General features: G+C 42.1%; 1 protein-coding gene and 1 long non-coding RNA gene across 5 annotated transcripts in view; one reads left to right on the top strand and one right to left on the bottom strand.

Moving 5' to 3' along the window:
- The window catches only part of TLL1 (tolloid like 1), a 132356-nt gene extending 121109 nt beyond the window's left edge, over window positions 1-11247 (bottom strand). The window contains exons 1-2 of one of the 4 annotated variants that reach the window (XM_035325312.1): window positions 10465-11247; window positions 9387-9614 (exon numbers count right to left, since the gene is read on the bottom strand). In XM_035325312.1, the coding sequence (XP_035181203.1) occupies window positions 9387-9543 (157 nt within the window). In that variant the 5' untranslated portion in view covers window positions 9544-9614; window positions 10465-11247. Of the gene's footprint in view, window positions 1-9386; window positions 9657-9690; window positions 10268-10464 lie in introns of those variants that run through there. The other 3 variants (XM_035325313.1, XM_035325311.1, XM_035325314.1) reach the window with 3 other exon arrangements.
- An 87-nt stretch (window positions 11248-11334) lies between these two features.
- LOC118166410 lies at window positions 11335-19841 on the top strand. The gene is made up of 3 exons (XR_004750484.1): window positions 11335-11460; window positions 12987-13260; window positions 15192-19841. It is a non-coding gene; the product is annotated as an uncharacterized LOC118166410 (long non-coding RNA).
- Window positions 19842-21562: the final 1721 nt, after the last annotated feature.

Below are 21562 nucleotides of genomic sequence, written 5' to 3'. Positions count from 1 at the left end.
AATTAGTCAGCTCTGCACTTTATTACTTATTTACCTATAAATATCATCTCTAAAGTAACTGGAAACATTCCCACAGAGTTCAGTAGCCTTTAGATCGTGCTTAACACAGAAATTAACACAACATTTCCCAGTGTCGCAAAATAAAATAAAAGATATAAAAGCACCCACACAACCTGTATACACAACTTTAAAGATCTTATAATAGATACTTCTACAAGTAACTGTGCTTTAATGATGCTTCCTTAGGTAATCAGGTGAGCAAGTGCATACATGTGTTTAAAAGTAAGCATGAAAGTGCTCTACTGGACCTACAAAAATAATCTATAAAACATTAGGCAAATGCAGTTTTCTTTGTGGGCTTGCATACGTTCATTTTCATGAAATATTGTTCAATGCCTTTGCAGTCATACTGAATTTGAAATTCATTTGCTTCCCAAAACAGCCAAATTGCATTTATTTTTCAAGCTTGCTACAAGTCCTGAGTTTCTGAAATAGCATTTATGAAAGGCTGAGGAACAAAGGAACTGCAACACTGGATCACATCCAAGGTCCTGTCTCTGACAGCAGTCACTACCAGCTGCTTCAGAGAGGAACAAGAATCTGCAGTAGGTAGACAAGGATAATCTTGCCACACACTAGGGTTCATCCTGGTTTCCAGCTACTAAAAACTAGCTTAAACTCTGAAGCCTGAGGTATAATATCCACTTGAAAATCTTATCACCATTAATTGTCAGAGCACTGGATGCTCCTGCTGTCTATGTAAATGTCAAATCCCGTATCTGAGCACTGCCTCAGTAGCACCCAGTAGCAGACTTCAGCCTAAAAAAAAAAAGAGTTGTATTAAAGGTGCATATCTCTTTGACTCATCTCTGAAATTGCCACCCTGGAATTTAACAGACTAATAACAGTAGAAAAAAAATATTTTTCTTCCTTAATCTTATTGTATCATTCCTTACATTGCATGTTTATTATGTCCTTTCTCTACAATTTTGTTTTCTAAATTGAGTATCTTTTTAATCTATTTTCATTAAACAGTTTTCCCAATAACCTACACTTCATTGAATGAAACATCAGCATGAACCTGATTCCTTAACTATTTAAAGGTTTGGTTGGTATTTTTATGCCTGAGGGTTGGTTGGCTGTTTTTTTGAATTTGCTTTGATTTAATAATTCCTTTCCATGCATGAAAGATTAATCTATATTGGTTTTCATAACATAATGCTATTATAGTATAACAATAACAACAAAATAGAGATTCCAGAACGTAGTTCTGAAATCATCTTGTATAGCTGCATGGTTAGAGAAAGACTGAGCAGTTTTTATGGTGACAAAAGGGTTGGCAGATGGATAGATTAAAGATCCTGGTACTAAGATGAAGATCAGTAAAAGATGTTAATATGCCTTCATAATGATGCTGACAGCTTTGCATTGAAACACATTATGCTTTTAGTCAAAAAGAGGTTAAGCAGATTGCCTGAACACAAAATACCTAATTTATCTACTGACTTCTATGCATACACACCTTTACAAGGGGTAAAATAGAAACGAGTATGGGAAAGAGTTGTCAAGCAGTGAAGCTTAACCTACCTGCAAGTAAAAGCGAGGTAAGAGCCTGATCGTAAGAGCAATGTTGAGTAGAGGGGGAAAAAGGGAGTACAAGTAAAAAATGAAAATGTATGCAAATTTGTTATAAATATAAGGACATTTTACCAGATGGAGAAATTGGGCAGTTCATCGTCATGTTCTCACACCCGCAGAGTTGTTCTAAAACTACTCTGCCTGAAATCAAATATAACTGGCTGTGCAAGTAAACTGTTTAAATAAACCTTGATATTATATAAGAACCATCTGAAATGATTTACTTTACTTTTCTGGGTACATCATCTGGAAACATAAAAGAGCTCTGTATCTTGGCTACTATTTCTAGAATTGCTGTGCCCTATTCAAAATCCTTTCTGCTTATTGGGGGAAGTGGAAAAATGTTGAACATCTTCAGTGAAACAATGCCCATGACAGTAAGAACGTACTTAATATGTGTCTATTAAAATGTCAGACACCAATAAAGTGTGTTCATTTTTGTTTAATAACAATTAGAGTTATTACTAGGAATGTGTTTAACCATTGCTACCAGCATGAGAATAATGTAACCTATACGCACAGCTCTTTAGATACATTCCTCTCAGCTGTTGTCCATGCCACCTCACTTCTTCCAAGACCAGATATTTAAACTACACCACAGAGCTTACCCGAGGAACACAATGTGGCTGGAGAGCCATTTGCACCCTTCAAATGCTACAGTCTCTCTCTGCCATTCAATTTTTGTAGGAAGAGGACTGAAATTCATTAAGACAGCAAGACAGAGATGGTCTTGACACAGCTGAACTTTATTTTGCTGGGTAGCATCAACTTTTAAAGTATGATTTATGGCTACTTTAAAATTAAAGTCATCTTATTTACATAAAATTTAAGCAAAATTAAAATTTAAAGGGTTTCATATAACAGAAATTGTTGGTAACGATGTTCATACATTTTAAATGACTAAAAGTATACCTCAGAGCAGGCATATTGTTCTGCAGTGTAGTCTATAACCAAGAACATGAATTAAAAAAAAAAAAAAAAATCAAAATATCTTCCTAGTCAATTATTGGTCTTCTTGTCAATAAAATATAGAACAAGGAAGCTGGCTACTAAGCACTCCATTATGCATCATATTTCACATACCTCAAAAAAAAAAAAAAAAAAAAAAAGCACAGGAACTATTTTAGAAAAAAAAATGGATTTGGGGGTATTTTTGTCTTATTCACAATCTGTTTTTAAACATTGAAGGGAAAACCCACAAACCTACACTTTGGAGTATTCCTGCTCTGTAAGAGCTATCTGCTCAAATATTTTCAAACACTTGATGTTCACAGGTTTATAGTCACACAAAATTTGCACTTGCAGATCATTTCTCAGGCAAATAAAATCATGAGAGCATCCATATGAGTAAAAACTTTCTCTGAAGCAGTCTGCGAGAGCAACCACTCATCACTTGGGTTGCATACCTGTTCTGGTGTCTTTTTACACAAGTTTTAGATTTCAAGTACTTCTAGCACTCTTGCTTCTACTTACCAGAAAGGACAGTCTTCACATCAGATCTTGAATTTTAGGTACATGAGTCCATCAGAGACAAAAGGTTCACGTATGTGTTCTGTATAAACATTTATAGTTGGATATTTCAGCATTTGACATGCACTGTTTGAGACATCACTGGCAGCCCACTAAGCACTCCACTGTTAGGCCCACAACAACATGGTCATGCACAGCCCGCTCATCCTTCTCCTCTTTTTTCCCAGCCATGGACAGAGATGGTTCTTTGCTACAGAACTATCAAAGTACTGTCTTAAGGAAAAACCAATGAGGAGCTGTAAGCTATATTTGGAGGAAATAAGTGCTACTTGCAAGCGAGAGAAAAAGTCATGAGAACACAGAGAAGAGGATTAGGTGACTGGACAGGCAGCACAAAAGAAAAAAAAAAAAAAAGCTGAAAAGCAAGTAGGAAGCACGCTCAGAGGAGAAGGGAAATCCAAAAACAGGGAAAACTTGTCATAGGAACAATGAAAGAGAAGATAAGTGAAAAAAGTAAAAGAGGAGCAGAAGATATGAAGAATGAACATACATTAAAACAGATAAACACTAAAACATACATTAAAACAGATAAACCACTGGCATTTGGCAAAGAAAAACATCCTACAAAGAAAGAACTAAAAATACACAAAGATTTTTCTAGTCACATTTTCAGTGGCTGTAACTCTGAAGGGCAGCAGAAAGGACAGGCTGCTCATGATCAGGTACGGGAGGAATGGACTGTACCCAGTGATGACTAGAATGAAGTTAGATAGACGCCAAAGAGACTGAGAAAAGTTTGACAAACACTATGAAAGGCAGTCCACCCTATTGAAAGTTTTGAAAGCCCAAATCTTAGATTTTGTATGGAATACATAAAGCATTATCTTTCCTTCAGATGAAAATAAATAAATAAATAAAAAGAATGTTGTACAACCACAACATTTTTCAGCATTCTATAAACCAACTTTTCATGAATCTAAAGCTAGACCATAAAAACCTATTTTATTTTAAAGATAAACACACATTGTCTAAACAAAGAATAGAGTTTTCTCCTCTTGTTTATTCACTGTTATAAAGAGTACTGTAATGCATCCAGTGAAGAAAAAAAAAAAAAAAAAAAAAAAAGACTGTTTTCCTCCACAAGGTCCCCTGAGCCTGTGAGAGCCAGAAGTTGACTCTTCCATTTTACAGCCCTTCTGTCAGTGTCACGCACCACAGACGCAACCATTTTTCTCCAAAAAGAAGTGAATGGAATTATGTCATGAGCCTATCAACCCTGTTTTCCAGAGGGGCAATAAGAATGACATAAGGCAGACATCCAGGTGTGGTGAATGTTCCTGTGCTTGCCTGGGGGACCTGATTCCAAGCTCAATTAGATTTGTCAATTAGGCTTGTTCTGCAGTGATGTAATACCACTCCTCACAGGTCACTCGCTTGACACACCGGAAATATATTCAGAGACAGATCCCTATGGAGAGTAGTCTGGACATGAAATTGAGCTTTTAGTATAGAAGGATATTCACAAAGTTAGAATGTCAAATATATTCATTTACTACAGTTCTCCCTGAGTTTCACTATTGAAATAATCTTTCCAGTTCCAGTGAAGCATAGATGAACAAATCTATTCATCTTGTTCATCTATCATCTAGATGAACAAGAACAAATCTCTTTTAAAGGCATTGAGATACCACATTAGAGGGCATCACTAAGAATGTAATGGTGTAGACCTCTGAAGAAGAAATATGACTTAAAAACCTAACTTTTTCAGTAGTCTGATTTACCCTGTAAGTCAATTCATAGCAGGATGGAGGCCACTTAGTAGAGACCATTTAGAAGAGCCTGTTCCTGTTTCAGCTGCCTACACTGTCAGTCCGCTACATGAACAGCCACCGCTCTGTCAATATGGCAAATGGTATTAGCACTACTCTGTACTAGTAAAAACCACAGAAGGTATCTTCCTGAATTTTCCACATAACCAAAACAAAGACAAAAGATCTCTAGTACATAAATTATGCAAAAGATCCAACTGTATAATTAGAGGTTTTAACATTTTTCATATTACCAAACTGCATATTAGCATGCATACAGCTGAAACGTTTCTCATCATATAAAAAACATCATGCAAATTAACTACTGGGATTTTTTCTTGGAAGAAACATCCCTAGTGCAAGACAATTTCTGGTGCAAATACAACCAAGGCCCACAGCAGGGAAAAACCAATAGATCAAGGAAATCAACTTGGAGCCTATTCCCCAAACCTTTAATAATTTCTTAGGAAGTGAAACACCTCCAAGAAGAAATGTTAAATGAGACTTATCTCAGGATAGACAGCTGCCTGTTGGCTGCAACAGACCTCAGCGATATGGATATGCAACAAAGCTAAGCCTCATTTCCTCATTTCTCAAAAGTCAACAAGAGCATTTTAACTGGAAGATCACACCAGAATACCACTCTCTGTTTTTTTCTTTTTCAATGAAACAAAGCAAAAGCATTCAAAAAACCTTTAATACCAACTAAGTGCAGGCTACAAATGAGCATTATAAGATAGGAAACTTTTCCTATCCATCTCATTCTCTAAGTTTCTCAACCAATATCCTTAATTCATTATCAGCTGTGGTAAGAATACAAAAAAGAAAAGCCTCAGGAATCCAGAGATAAACGTAGGTGCAAACTGCAATCTGAAAAGCTTGACAGTGCCCATTTAAATCTAATTAGGCATTTTAATTTTTGGCATAATAGCTGATTTATACAAATGTAGATCTACCTTGCTAGATTCTTTAAAGCCTAGCACTGCAATGAGTATGGCATTCCCAGCTTTGCATCTTCCGGCAAATTAGATCTAAGAAGATAAACTAAGTATGCCTTACACTTGAACTTCACAATGGTAAACACTAAGGGCAATATCCTGCAGAGAGACACAAGGAAATATCTGAGACATCAGAAGCACAGAAACCGCGTTACATCACATCCCGCTGTTGGAGCATGCCAGGATACTTGTTAGAAGGAGAAGTAGCATGACCCCAAATTCATGCTAAAGGACTGCAGAAAAACACACAGGAAACCACACAGCTCATCAAGTTAATCTCCTCAGTGTCAAAAGCTTCCTTACCGTATCTCTTCTCCTAAGCACCATCATAACAGCGCTTCCCCAGGCTCCTCTTCCAAGAGACCCCTTATCCCAAGAGCTCTCAAGGTGCTGGCTTCACTGCTGAGACTGAAGTTTGGGTTTATTGTATAAACAGCTGCAGTTTTTTATGTGACTGAGAACATCAGTTCCAGAAACAACTCTTAACCCTACTCTGCATCCATCAAACTCTGGTTATCTGTAGATTTCAGTCTTCATCAAGCTGGAAACATTTTTTTTTTTAAATGTACAGAAGCCTTACAATGCTTCTGGGAATTTCCAGTCTGAGGAACAGTATGGTTCTAAACAAACTAGACAAAATAAGACCTCTCTCATAAAGTGTTAAAATACTCTAATTGAAGAAAATATATATATATTATATATATATATATATATAATATCTTAGACTGTTTCTTTCCATTTCTGGTAGTTTTCCCCAGCTCTTCCACAAAAGGGAACAGCAAGGGGGCCTACCAAAAGAAGAGTGATTCAACAGAGTTAGAGCTACATCTACAGATAGTTATCTACATAGAATTATAACCATATCTAGCCATAGGCTAGAGGCTTTGTGTATTGTGCTTGATGTCACGAGACCATGAATATTTTTTTATGTGGTCTGTGGAATAAAAACTAAGCAGAAAACACTACTGATTGAAGAAAAGCAGAATACAAGTAACTTAAAATACAGTTAAATTCAACTTGCATCAGCATATTAGGGGATCTTAGTTGTGGCTGGTTTCAAAGGATTTTATTAGCTTACAAATTATGGTAGATGAAATTATTCTGGCAGGTCTGTAAAAACTGCGTGGGACTCTCCAAAGTTTTTTGAAGTACATTATTAAGTAAAATCCTAACTGAGTTTGGGTGTTTCCCACCTTGTACCAAGTTGACAAAATTCACTTATACCTGGAACCTAACTGTTACCAGCCTGAACAGTTAAAAAAGAGCACTACTACAGCCCCAGCTATAGGCCCTGCAGGAAAAGCATGTGTTAATTATATCTAAGATACAAATTTTGCATATGGTGAACACAATCCTGGCAAGGATTATCTGATTTTATTCTGCTATTTTACACATGATCAGCCACACAGATCTGAAGGCGAATAACTCACGCCTCCAGGTGTGAAGCCTGGCTTTGTCCTCCTTTAGAGCCTCACTGTGGAAGTCATCCTAATGACAGGTATCAGTAAAATTATCCATGGGAGTCCTATATCCACCCCAGATGGTAAGACCTGACCTAGCAAGAATGTGTATTTGCGTTACCTTCCAAAAAGAGGCTGAGCATCCATAATTGTAATCATCTTTGATGGGGATTGCACGCATCAGGACTTCACAGGCTAGTACTAATGCAGCCTCTAGGGAAGATTTAGCAGGAAGGGTATTTGGGAATTAGTCTTGGAAGATCAGTTACATTGGTGCGTCAAACTTTCTAACTTTTTATCAAAAACAATCGGTGTATGGTACAGTGTGCAGCAGTAAGTGCCATGCGTTTTCAGTTCTGAAGAATGACCATACACTAAAATAGCATGAATGGGCTATTTACTGACTATAGAACCTCACTCAGAGCAATTGCTTTTAAGATCAATGGGAACAACGTACAACTAATCCTTCATGCATCTACCTTTCTCTTATCACAGTATGATTCTATGATTCTAAGCACCTCATGAAGAAGCAGCAGCAGCAGCAAGAACTTCCAAGAAATAATGAAATGGGCCAAACTTTCTAAATGTGTGTCTATTCCTCTAAACTAAACAAAACAAATTGATGGCAGGGAATCGTCAACACTAATCATATTCCACAGTGTCTTACCATCATCTTTCATGCATAAGCTTAAAATGCTGTCACAAATTGTAATTTTTAATTACTTCCACTGCGAACCAAGAAGTATGACAGAAATCCCACAGCAGAGTATACGCTTATATCTCATTAAATAAAACTACTTGTATGAATCTTTTTAAGGAATTACAAACCAGAAAACAGAGTTCGACCTAATTATGACCAGTTACTTACATTTGTGAGTGTTAATTGGAATAATAATAATAATGTTTTGTTTGCAGTTGCTCCTACTCTTTCTGAACTTGGGCACTCCTCAGTTGTAGGCAAGTAGGACCTAACAATTCACACTTAGGAACAAAATATTTTTGTGATTAGGAAAACATAGCGTCTGCATATTTGGCATATATGTTCACCACATTCTCCTCAATAAATTAAACAAAACCACACAGACATAGTGAACACAACCTTTGGCTGAACCAGTTTTCAGAATATAAAATAACTAATTAATGCAAAGGAGACTGCTGGAAAACTTAGGCACTTCTTTGACACCAGAACTGTCGGGAGCGGACCACCACCGTGGCTCGCAGCACGTTTTGAAGGGCGCATCAAGACTCACTTGTCCACTGCAACACCAGTGAACCGGGCTTATAAGGTGAGCGAGGCTGCCGATATTTTCAGCGGCCCGCGGGCTGTATACCTAGAGCAAGGCACCGGAACCCCACATCAGGACGTGCTGTAGGACAGGGCTCCCTTGCTGAGTGAGGCTGCCCCGGCTCTGCGCGGGGCGCGCAGCAGGAGGGCGCAGCAGGAGGGGGCAGCGCAGCCGCCCGCCCGGACGGGGAGCCCCGAGGCACCGCCGGGCTCCGCAGCCCCGCGGGCGGCCCTGGGAGCCGGGGTGCCGGGACGAGGAGGGGTGACAGGTTGCGGAGAAGGCAGCCCAGGGAGGCGGCGCCCGCTGCCGCCACGGGGGCGGGCAGGAGCCCGGGAGGAGCCGCCGCCGCCCTCCGGCGCCGCCTGCGGGGCCCGGCTGCTCTCCGCCGGCGCGGCGGGGCCCGATCCCGCCCGCAAACCTCTGAGCCCTGCCGAGACCCCCCCCCCCCCCCGCCGCCGCTGCCCCGTCCTCGGCCAGCCCGCTGCCCCCCGCGGAGCCTCTTCTGCCTCCCTGCCGGCAGCACGGAGGGGAGGGGGGGCGCAGCAATGGGGGTCCCGGGCGCCTTCCCCAGGTGAGAGAGCGGGGCGCGGGGCTCCGGTTGCGTTCCCCGAGGAGGAGCAGGTAAGCCCCCGGCCTGCCCCCAAAACACACGGCGTAACTGCGGCCGAGACACGGCCACCGGCCGGGGAGAAGGGGGGAACTGCCCTGGACGTGGAAGTCACTTACCGGCTTTACAAGGATCCTTATAATCTATCGCCTCGGCTTTATCCTCTTCGGTGAAATCGTAAGTGTAGTCATAATCGAGGCCAGAGCAGGAGGAAGGCTTCCCACAGACAGTCCACCCGGCCAGCCACAGTGCCATCCTCCAGCAAAGCATTTTCATCCTCCCTCGGGCAGAGAGGTGGTGGACAGGGCGCAGATGAATTAGGCGGACGGTTCAGCTGTCCACGCCGGCTTGAAAAAGGAGGGTAAAGGATGGAGGAACCACAGTTTTTTGTTTTTTGGTTTTTGTTTTTGTTTTTTTTTTTTTTTGGTTGATATGGGATTTTGCTCGCTCGCTCGGTTATTTTTGTTGGCTTGGGTTTTTTGTTGTTGTTGTTTTTCCTTCACCTAGAGGCTCCTCGGAGAGCCGGTGCTCTCCAGGCAGCCCCGGTCAGACGGGCGCAAGGCAGCGCGCAGCATGAGCGCTGCTGCCCCTCCTGCCCCCAGCCCAGCGGGGAGAAGCGGCTGGGCGCGTGGCTGGGTGCAGGGGGTGGACGAGGAGACCTCGGGGAGCTCCCGGCCGTCAGGGCGTCCCCTCGCCTCTGCCACAACCCGGGCAAACTTCCCGCGGAGGAGGAGGCGACGGCGGCCGCTGCCCGCGCCCCGCTCCGCGCCCCGCTGCGCGCCCGCCTCCCGCCGCGCCGCCGCCCCCGGTCCCGCTGCTGCTGCCGGAAGATGGATCCGGGCTGCACATCAGCGAACCGCCACCGGGAGAGGGGAGAGGAGAAAGAGAGAAGGACGGACGGACGGACAGAAAAGGGAGCCGGGGGGGTGGGGGGTCCGCTACGGCAAACCGCGCAGCCCGAGTGATGGGAGGCGGCGGCTACGCCGGAGGGAGCAGGGAAAAGTGTCAGGGCGGCACCCCCCGCAGCCCGGTGGGGGGGGGGGGGGGGGGGCGGGGGGGGGGGGGGGAAAAGTGGGAGGGCCCCCCCCCCCCCCCCCCCCCCCCCCCCCCCGCACAAACACTTACTCTACGCTCTGTCTGTGGTCTGCCCCCACCACCCCCCCTCCTCCGTCCCCCTTTAACTTACGAAAACCTTACAGGCAACTAACACACAGTCGTCAGCATCCTGCTTACTTATTCATACAGTCAGGGTCAGGATCCGGGCTGCTTCTGATCTGCTCCCTTGATAGTCTTATGGAAACACACGCGCATTCGCTATATGCCTCTATCTCCATATAGCTCGCTCTCTAGATAAGCAGCGCACGGCATTTAAACAACAACAAAAGAATCGAAATCAGATAAAACAAGGCGCAGATCGGCTCCCGGCAGCCAAAAAGCTCGAGAGAACGGGTGATGAGGAGGAGGATGAGAAGAATTAACTGCAACTTAGGAGACGGGAAAATAAACTAGTGGCCGTGTATTTCGCTCTCCTGCGGCTGCTTTGCAGTGTTAGCCCCATGAGCTGACGGGTGGGGGTTAAGGAGCGAGGGGGAGGGGGAAAGAGAAAAGTTTAAGCGTCCATAGTTTGTTTAAAACAGAGGAAGGCAATATAAAAGGTCCACTGCTCTCCAGAAGTTCAGCCAAGCAGCTGGGAACCGGTTCCAAAATGAAAGTAAGAACAAACAAACAGCAAAAAAAAATATGTATCAAGGCGAACAAAAAGTAAAAATGCAGCAGCAGCGCTGAGATCTTGCAGCCGGGCTCTCCTGCTCTCACGTGGATCCCCGGGAAAAGCGGTGGAGGTTTCTTTTCCAAGCGAAGTTTCCGCGGTGCCCAGCTCCGCTCCAGCGCCGAGGCGCCCCGAGCCGCTGCGGGCTGCGCGGGGCCGGGTTTTGTTTTAAAGCCCCCGGAGGGATCAGCGCGCAAAGCCTCCTCTCAGCCGATCAACCTGGAGGGGGGGCGGGGAGGAGGGGTGGAGAGACGTGCTGCTGGAATAAAAAATCAGAGCGAGCGGGGAGAGAAAAAAAAAAAAAAAAAAGAGAGAGAGAGAGAGAGAAAGATAGGTAGCTCCCTGCCTGCCTGCCTGCCTCCTCCCCTCCCCCGAGCCGGGCAGCTCCGATCCTGCAGAAACGCCTGAAACTGTTTCAGACCAAGGTGAGACTTTTCCGTAGCAAACTCTCCTCCTCCTCCTTTTTACGAGTTTCCATGGAAAAGGGCGGGGGGGGGGGGGGGGGAGGGGGGGGAGGGGGGGGGGCTAGGGGCGGGTAGCGGGGAGTTTCTGCTGCTCCCATTTCGCCGGGGTGTCACATTTAACACGGACCTTTGAAAGGGCTGCCGCGAAGAAGCGGCTGCGGCTCGCCCTCGCATCCGAGCCCCGCACAGGCTGGCTCTCCCCGCACCACTTCCCGGTCGCCTTCCCCCGGTCGCAGAGCTGGAAATCCGGAGCCGGTCCCTTCTTCCCCCGGCCGTGCCAGGAGCGCTGCCAGCCCCGGCGGGGGCTCCGCGGCTGCGGAAAACGCCGGCGGCTTTGCCGGGGCTGCGCGCCCCTCACCGTCGCCTTAGGACACAGCCGCCCCAAGCCCCCCCCCCCTCCCCTCCCGCCTTCCCTCGGCGGCCTCGGGTAGCCCCAGGTGCCGCGGCGGGGGGGCCGGGGCACCAGGAAAGGCAGTTACGCAAACTCCGGGCAGGCACAGCTTGCTGTCGCTGTTATAGCAAGGGCTGCTAAGGAGAAAAAAAAAATAATAGAGGCAAAGGGGAAAAGCGAGACAAAAAGCATACCGTCCTCCCTCCCTGAGGCCCTCTTCTGCCTCTGTCCTCCTGCAGATGAATGGTTGGGTGCTGCTCTAGATGGGTACTCAGCAGTTCGTGCCATTAGAACTGGAAAGGTCAGTTAAGACAGAGCTAATGACAGCTTAATAGCAGAGCATATTAAAGAGTCTAGCATCAAGTAAGGTCAATGTCTATAAGGCATCCACACGCTGTGCTTCCTTACGTTTTCAGCATCTTGGTTGTGTCCGTGTTATTCCCAGCTCCATCATATTGCTCACTTTGGAGTTGAAAGCCAAAGAATGAGTGGTTGCCTCTGAAAGTGTGGCTGCAGCCCTCTGTAATGAATAACAGTCTCTGTCCCAGCCATTCAGTTTGCTGTATGTCACAAGGCCCGCGTAAACCACCACATACCACATCACAGAGAAGCCTGGGAAACTTGTGGCCTTTTTCTTTCCCCTCTTCCTCAATGTAATTTCCCTGACCAGTGACGCCAAACACTTGATGCTAAGTCCAAGGAAGCTATTGGAGACCCTTGTGTCATCCCATCTGAGCACTGGCTGGGCTGATGTCTGCCTTCACTCGTTTTGAGCCATGGTTCAGGGGGCTGTATTTTGCTACAGAAGTCAGCTTGATCCGAGCAGAAATGTAGCTTGTGTTATTTTGGATATCCACAAATGGGATATTTTGTCTTACAGCATCTTTGATTACTTGCTCATTTCACTTATTGGACCTCCCCCTAACCTAATTTTGCTGGTCTGTCAGTCTTGTTTGATACACACACTTGTAAAAAGTCAGTTTTCTTTCCCATGCCTATGCACCTCAACACAAAAATAGAAACAACCTCAGTCGAGCAAGCATCTATGTTAGTCAATAGAGCTTCAGAAACACTGACTTTGACAATTGTTTTGCAGACATGGAAGAAGAATGTACAACGTGCGATCCTGAACACGCCAATCTCCCCAGCGAGGAGATTATTACTCTCTCTCTCTCCCCAGCGGGGGATTAGCTCTCGCAGCAAGGTACGCACTGACGTCACCCCCAGCAATCTGCCCCCGACCTCAACAGCACCAGCAGAGCAGCACCAACCGCCAGCAGGCTAGAGGACAGCTGGCCTTGTAGAGCCCTGACTCAGGCAGGAAACAAACTCAGAAGCACTAGATGGGAGTCACGCAGAAATCTGTGCACGTAAGTGCTGTAACAAATAGATGCGAGTATAGGTCAGGGTAAAAGCTGTTTTCTGCTCATAATCCAGAGCAGCTACACATTAAAATTACTCTTTAAAATAAGCGTTGCAGCTCTGCAGAAGCTATCCTACATTGCTTAGGTATTAATATTCCCATCAGTCACGTTAGTAAAAATCTTTCCTCATATTAAAATAAATTTTTCCTAGTAGCTAAGCTGGCTGACGTCTTTAAAAAACAAACTTTTTCCCTAACTGACCTGTTAAATATTCAATCTAGCTTTTTTTATGATGCAAAATTTTGAAACATTTTAAGTACAAAATATATTTTCTTATCACACATTCATGTCTACCATTCTAGACACACAACTCTGATAATCCATCTGACAACACAGTCAATCAAAAATCCATCCTACAGCCGTTTCCAAAGAAACGAACACATAGCCAAAAAGACAGAATGCTTGAGCTGGAAGGAAACCAACCAAAGGAACACAACAACAGGACAACAAAAACTCCAAGCATTTTGCCTTTTTCTTTAAATTTTTTGGTTTGGACATATTTTACAGGGACACAAGCAATGGTAAACACAACTGCATGAAAAGTGGCGGTAATGTTTTATTTATTTTTAATCCAGTCAACTAAAGGCTTTTCTGCTCCTCCCACACACACACAAAAAGAAGAACTTTCTTAAAAAGGACAAGTTTGCAAGAAAGACAGACAATCACAGAACTAAAAAAAAAAAAAAAAAATCTGAAACTGTTGCTCGCACCTCCTCCTCATTCTTTGGCTATCTGTCTCCTGCTTAGGCCTCAATCTCATGCAGTTTTAGGTGGGTGGACACAATGGACTTATTCACAAGCACCAAATGAAGCACATGCTGAAGTCTTTGAAGACTCGAGACCAGTACTGGTCAGCTCCTCAGGACTCTCAGGATTTCTCAGGAGTCTAACACAGTGAAATTCAGAGGGAGTTGGTTAGGTTCCCACTTTTAACTCCTGTTAACCCTATTCCTAGTCCCTTAGGTACCTCGGGCACTTCCAAAACAGTTGAAGCTATGTTTAAGGCATTCACAGTTCTCCAAATTGTTACTCATAAGGGAAGTACTGAAGCTGGAAGTGCATTGTGGCAAATAGCCTCTCCACAGTAATAGATAATCAGGCATATATAACACAGATACATACCAAATAAACAATATAAATTATAGTGAAACTTTTGAGGTTAAAAATCAAGCAGTCATTATCTTAACAGCAATGAGCTCACCTGTGAGGCTTTGTTTCTCCATTCTCTCACACATCTATTCACGTATTATGAAACAGCTGTTTGTTGTATGTCCACATACTTTTTGTTTTCCCCCTACAGGTCTCTACGTTTAATTTACAAGAAGCCCTTCAAAATCATGTTTTGTGTTTACTTTGGCGCGTGCTTTATTCACTACACACACATTCAGATCTTACTCTGCATAGAGCTATTAATTTCCTCGTGGGCTTCTATGGATCTTGTTGCTATTCACATGCTTTGGAAATATTAATTAGTTTAGTTTCATAATACACCCCTCAGATGAGGGGATATGAATATTACACTTGAGACAGTTATAGATTGTCTGGCTTGATACCTTGTAGACCTGTCAGGACTTGGCAAATAGAAAACACTTACTTCAAGGCCCAGTTTCCACTGGCTTCAGCTGCAGCAATCTTACTCACCAAGTATCCAGAGCTGCTTCTGATCAAACTCTGGAGTTTTCACACATCCAAAAACAAGATGCAAATAATTAGTACATAGTGTAATACAAAAGTTTTAATACAGCGTTATCAAGGAGCTCTGTGGCAAAGGCAAGGGCTAGTACAGAAGTCTTCAGGTCATTTAGCTCTCTTAAGACTTTTGACACAGTTTCTCTTCCCATAATTCCTTGTGTTCTTGTAATCCCTTCGGTTTCTAGGACAAATGTGACCAGTCCCCTGCTAGCAACAGCCAAATCGGTAATGGCACCCACATAATTAATCCACTGCTTTGAATTTTCTGCTCCTCCATGAAGTATCCATTAGCACAGTCCCGTGTTTGGCCTAGTATTTGAAGCAGTGCAAGTCTCTCCAGCACTGGATTTCACAGGTATTACTGACAGAAGAGCGACAGCAACCCTTGAGGTTTCTTCCAAGCTCCAGGAGAGGGCTTTTTTTTTTTTTCTTTTTTTTAATAGCACACTCCCATCTGTTTGTTCCCTGTGTTCCTGTTTTTCCTTATCTTCGTTTGTTATTCCTAACCTGCACTCATTCTCTCCTCACTCTTGGCTCTTCATCCCAGTTTTGTTTTTCTTATCTAGTTAATGGTAGTGTCTGATTCTCATCACTGTTCCAGCTGTCCTAGCTGTACTTTTCTTTAATCTTATTCTGGGGCTCCTCACTCTCAGATTCACATTTAGCTGTGCAATTTTTGTTTGTTTTCACTCCCATTGTCTAGTTGCTCCTTTTCTTAGGCTTTTTCACATGATTTAACTTCCACTTATGTCAACACTCATCTTCCTTTTATATTCTGTGCTCTGGGTGTGTACCAAAAAGTTGGTCTTGCTCTTTGACTCTATAACCCAATTACAGACTTAGCCTTGTGCTTGGCCAAGGGTATAGCCTTACATCTCTGTTCAAGCAGTTTTGGTTGCCTGAAACCTTCCTTCTTTCTTTTTAGTCTTAACATCTCAGGCCCACTGCCTTATGCAAACAATTTCCTTGTCCCAAAATACACCCACCATTCCCACTGCTGATTTCTCCTAATCGCTTCCCAGTGAAAAAAGGTTTAGAAAGAAAGAAGTGTGATATCAGCTTTACCATGCTGCAAGATCAGTACTTGCCTACTCAAATCAGACAGCCTGCCCCTCTTCATCCCATAGCTACATCATGGAGCATTGAGCATGTGAAAGCATCTCATCTTCTCAGTTCCAGATCCAAGCAAGGCACAGCTCAAAACGATCACGTAAAATGTCATTGCAGATGAGATACCCACATAAGATAGTTGCTGAAGCTGCATTTAAGGCTGACTGTGGTGGCATATAAGTCTGTAGTCTTAAAAACAAAAAAGATACATCCCTTGACCTAGGGGCTGACATTTTCCTCTTTTCTGTCTGCTCAGGATTTAAGTACATTTCCTACAGGCTGAGCGTACTGAAGACCTTCCAAAAATACTGCTACAACTTTTAATTAGGAGCAAACCCATATATTCCATTTTCAAATGGAGCTCCATTTTCAAATACCTGGGTAATTTAAGATAATATTTAAAAGAAATGTTAAAGAACAAGAAATCAAAACTACAAATCAGCCTACCCACATGGATACCCACATGGAAAATATTATACCCAATCTTCACAATTAAACAAAGTTATGTAAACAACTTAAACAGTATCTATTTACAGACAGCATCAGCAAACTTGAATAATAATTACCCTACCACATTCTGCTTATAGCTGTGTGTTATGCCATCTCCATTTTTAATACTTTAAGAACTGCAAAAGAAGAGCATATAAAACTACATTGAGAACACATGCTGATGTTAAAACAAGTGATCAAGCAACAACAACAAAACCAGTGGTGCAATACTTAAATTAGAAACTGTTCTGTGTTTGCTCAGCATCCCTGATCCCCATCAGGCAATAAATCAATTTGCAGTAGCTGTGGACAGCTATTTAAACATAGGGCCAGAAGAGCTTAATTGTTAAAGCAATGTTCAAAGTTAGAAGGCTCAGTATAGGAGGTCATATTAAATACTCGCTTCTCTGAAACCAGCTGCATTCCAAGTATGAGGAGGCATCCTGCCCTCCTCTTAATTAAAAAACACAGCCTATGAGCCCTGAGCTTAGCAGAGCTTAGCTTGCAATTCTTCAGAATGCAGACAGAGACTGTCAGATGAAGAACTGACATCTAAATGCCTGCCAACTTGATTTTGTCTGGTTTACTTTATTATCTAGCAAGCAATACAGTTAAGGAACTGTTTTGAAATTTTAGTTTAATTTTACAAATTGGCAAAGCACTCAATTCGATTCTCAGCTTTGCTCCTTGTCAAAGTCTACAGCAAACTTACTTTTTACTTGCATATGAGCTGAACAGGATTACTTATCAGTGATCTTCCTAAACAGTGATTGCTGGTGAACAGTTTCTTTGGGAATGATGATACAAGTACAAAAAATACAAAAATAATATTACTACTCCTGTTCTATCATAAACCTTACTGTGATTCTTTTGAAATATTTTGCAGTTTCCAATTTTATCGCTGAACATTTTGAGCATTGTAATGTTTTAAGTTATAATTCTACTTCAGGTACTAGTAAGCACTTCCTTAATTTAAAATACATTATTACTGAGACTTATGAATGTGAAAACAGCCTTTTGATTAAAGTTGAACTGAACAATCATTGTACCGTTATTTAATTGTTTTACATATGCATTTTATGTCACATTCAAATAATTTATCCAGAGTATAAAAAAAATTACAAAGTAGTCACTGAAATCTTAACAACAACAACAAGGAAAGCCAGCTTCAGATTTGGTCCAATTTATGTCTGTAAATTTTTAAAATATGTTTAATGCAGCTTGTATTTGTCATCAAGCAGAAAGACCCAAATATTTTCAGTACCAGTGAAACTGAAAGCTAGTTTTTTTGATAGATAGTCCAGATTCCCAGTCTTTTCCAATAAAAGACACCTCTGAAACCCTCACATACAAAGTAGCAGTAATACAAGTGATGATTTTGACATTACTTAGATTTTTATTATAATTATTATTTAAACACAACTTCAGGTGGCACTCTAGCAGTGGAAAATTGTGGTCAACTGATTGGATGAAAAAGCACTATGTTCACTTTTTTCTAGAATAACCATAACAAGAAGAATTAAATTCTGTCCACCCTGCAACTATGAACAACTGCTGTTGCTAGACTGTGAAGTGGCTTTTGTTGTTCCCAGACTGACTAGGTGCATCGGGTTAATCTTACCCTCCAGTATTCAGCATACTGTCACATTGCTGGGAGTCACTGGATGATTTTTGACAGAAGAAAGCCTCTGATGAGCCTGATCTTGAGTGACTGCCGGGCATTTTGATCTTCCATTGATTCCTAGAAGATGAAGCTCAACACTTACAGAACAGGGTTCATTGTTTTGAGCAATACACTGCTCAAATTAAAACCTCTGTTTTAGTTTACGTTGCAATTTATCATGTATGATAATGTCCTTCAAACTTCCTGCAGAAAACACATAACAATAAGACAGAAGATGAGGAATAAAAGCAAATCTAGAAACCATGGGTTAATTAGGTTTTCTACGTAGACACAATGTATTCTTCTCATTTGGGATCACCAAAAGCAAATAAGACGTACCACCAACTCCCAAAAGGAAGAATGGCAATTGTCTTACAGAAAAGATCAAGAAACCACAATACAAACATTATCAATGACAGCAATGTTGTCCTATAGTTACCAGCTTTGTTTTACTTGCAATAACATTTACATAACTTCTCAACATGGCAGAGAACTTTTACCCCTTTCAACAGCATTTCATTAACAAAGGTGTTATTGAATTTTACAGTGCAGCAGTCCAGAAAAAAACGCATATACCTTAGGTAGCTTAGACAGTATCTTTTTTTAATCTTCTGTAGTAAGAGATCATGAAGAAAACTAATTTCCTTGCATTCATATTACCTGTTTCTCTCCAAAATTATTTGTATTGTGCTTATTATCAATTGCCCTTTGCTACAATAGACCATTTTCCTACACTATGCAGCATAACCTTTTTAAAAAGACAGCACTGATGCACCATGAAGCAATAATTAATATCCTTTGTCTGAAGCATTCAGAGATTATATTTTATTTTCAAGATTGATGCTCTTTCACTCACTGAGGTGATAGTTTTGTGCAACCCCCAACCAATAATGCATATTTTACAGTAATTACACATATATACAGAATATAAATATGCATTAACTCAGCTTGCAGCCATTTCAGTAGAATTTTCCTTCAGAACAGTTACAGACTTAGGTCCATACAACTCATTTTACCCCCTCCTCAAAGCTACACAAACTGTAATACTCGAGATGTCACAAAACTGACTGTAGACAACTATTGTCAACTGTGTGCATGCATACATGCAATATAAAGTACCCAGCACAAAGTCTGAGAACAAAACACTTCCAAAATTAAAACAGAACATGGAACCACCATTTACATAAATGTTTCATTCTTCCAAGAAGCCAAACTGAAAACATGTATTCACAGAGTAAAGTTAAGGGTGAGAGAGGTCCCAGGCATCTTTTATATCACCACAGTTCTATGTTGCACATGATACAGTGTCTAGTCTCACCGCAAAAGCAGTGCATATTTTTGCTTTATGCATGTGCTACCAATCTGAAGAGTCAGATTTACTATACATGCTAGGCATCTAGGTTTGGGTTTCCTATGTGCTGGCAGAGGTGCCCTTTTCAGAATAGGAATTGAAGCCTTTACTGTATGAATATGGACTTAAAAAAAGCATCATATATCTGCACTCCTCAGAATCTCCAAGCATGGAGCAAAAGAACCAAGGTGTATGGTTGTGCTCATGACTACACAGAGCTGTCACAACATAAGACCTTTTTTTTTTTTTAAACTATGTGTTAATCTGCATTTTATTTGTTAAAAATACTAGAAAACTCTGTAGCATAAACCTTCGAATTTTGCAGAAGTTACACAAAATCCTAATAGTGATAAGAGTCTCAAATCTTCCTGTTTTAAGAGTTAACTTTACTGAAGTGATAGGTCATGACTTCTGTTTCCAATTGTCTTCAGTTTGTGAAGAGTTCTTCTACAACTGCTTCTCCTTCCCAAGTCTATTTTCTTCTCTCCGTATGTGTGCGTAGGTAGGCTGAAAGCCATTACTTTTGCACTCACATCTTTTGAAATCAACTGTCCTTTCATTCATTTTTATCTTTCTAAGAAATGATAGTTTCAATTGGCATCAAATGTCAAATTATTTATTGAATACAGTTCTTGATATTCGCATGTTTCACTTAACTCAGAATAAAGCTGTTTGATATACTTGTAATGAGTTCCCTATTCCTGCCCAAATTCTCTTTACTTTAATGAACAGATTACTTTGTTCATCTCCATCAGCATCTTGCATTGTTAGATCTTATGATTCCTCTCGAACTTGCATCCTCACCATCACTGCAGTAACAGTATTTGTTTCTCCATCTTTCTATTCCTAAGTATGCCTGAGGTTTGGTTTAGAAATCAGCAGCAAGCTAAATGAGAAAGCTCTCTTCTGAACCCCAGTCTGTCATTTGATTTTAGTACTAGAACTTTCAAAAGAAAAATTATTGATGTAGACAACATTTTTTGCATAGCTCTCCAGATAGTACAAATGTAATCACGTTAATCAGGTACTTTGCTAGAGAAATGTTGAAACACCAGGAACAACCAAAGGGCCTCACTGTGGAAAAAATACAAATGCTTACAAATAAAATTTATTATTCATTTTCAACAGTGAGCAAGCATTTAATGAGTATAATATAGCAAACAGTGCCTAGCCAAATCTCCAGATAAGAACCAGATTTAGTTCAGCAACAAAAATAATCTCAACTGTAACAACATTAGGCTTTTTTTTAATGGATTACCTGAGAAAAAAAAAAAAAAAAAAAAAAAAAAGAGAGAGAAAGAAAAAAACCACTAGCTTTATCAAGCCACCAGAGCCACCAGGACAGGGGGCAGTAGATGGATGCTCCCAGCTTGTGGAACCTGCATGTCTTCTTGAGGATTTCCCTCAGGCTGCAAGTGATGGCACTGAAGGCGATTTGCAGAGGCCTGGCATCCTTGCCCGTACTAGCAGATGCTGATTTTTTGGCATCCTGCGACCCCTAGTGAGAGCCAAAGGCGGCCGGACAGCAGCCACCGCCTCCCCCTGGCCTTCACTCCCGCTGGGTCTGGGCCCAGGAGCCGCAAGTACAGGCAGGCTCTTGGCAAGGCATCGGCTGGTTCCAGCTCACGGGCAAAACATACCTCTAGGGACTTCCCTTTCCCCCCACTAACTACTGAAACGCTGCTATAAAAGCATAACAATGCATTGCCTTTAGTTGCTTTGAAACAATGTGCTGATTGTGTGGCTGCTGTTGGTCTGAACTCTGATGGCAAGAGGGAGAGGTGAGAAACAACATCCATCTTCTACGTGCTACAAAAAGTGAAAAAGTGAAATTGCAGGCTACACTTCAGGGAGCTTTCCTACTTATCTTCAGACAGGTAGGGCATCTTTACAAGCAAAAACTTTCATTAGACAATTTATATTTGTTTGCCTGATGGTGGTAA

This window comes from Oxyura jamaicensis, chromosome 4 (assembly GCF_011077185.1).
Source record: "Oxyura jamaicensis isolate SHBP4307 breed ruddy duck chromosome 4, BPBGC_Ojam_1.0, whole genome shotgun sequence".
Classification (NCBI taxonomy): domain Eukaryota; kingdom Metazoa; phylum Chordata; class Aves; order Anseriformes; family Anatidae; genus Oxyura; species Oxyura jamaicensis.
Note: the sequence above shows the minus strand (reverse complement) of the source record. Positions and strands in the feature narration are given on the sequence as shown.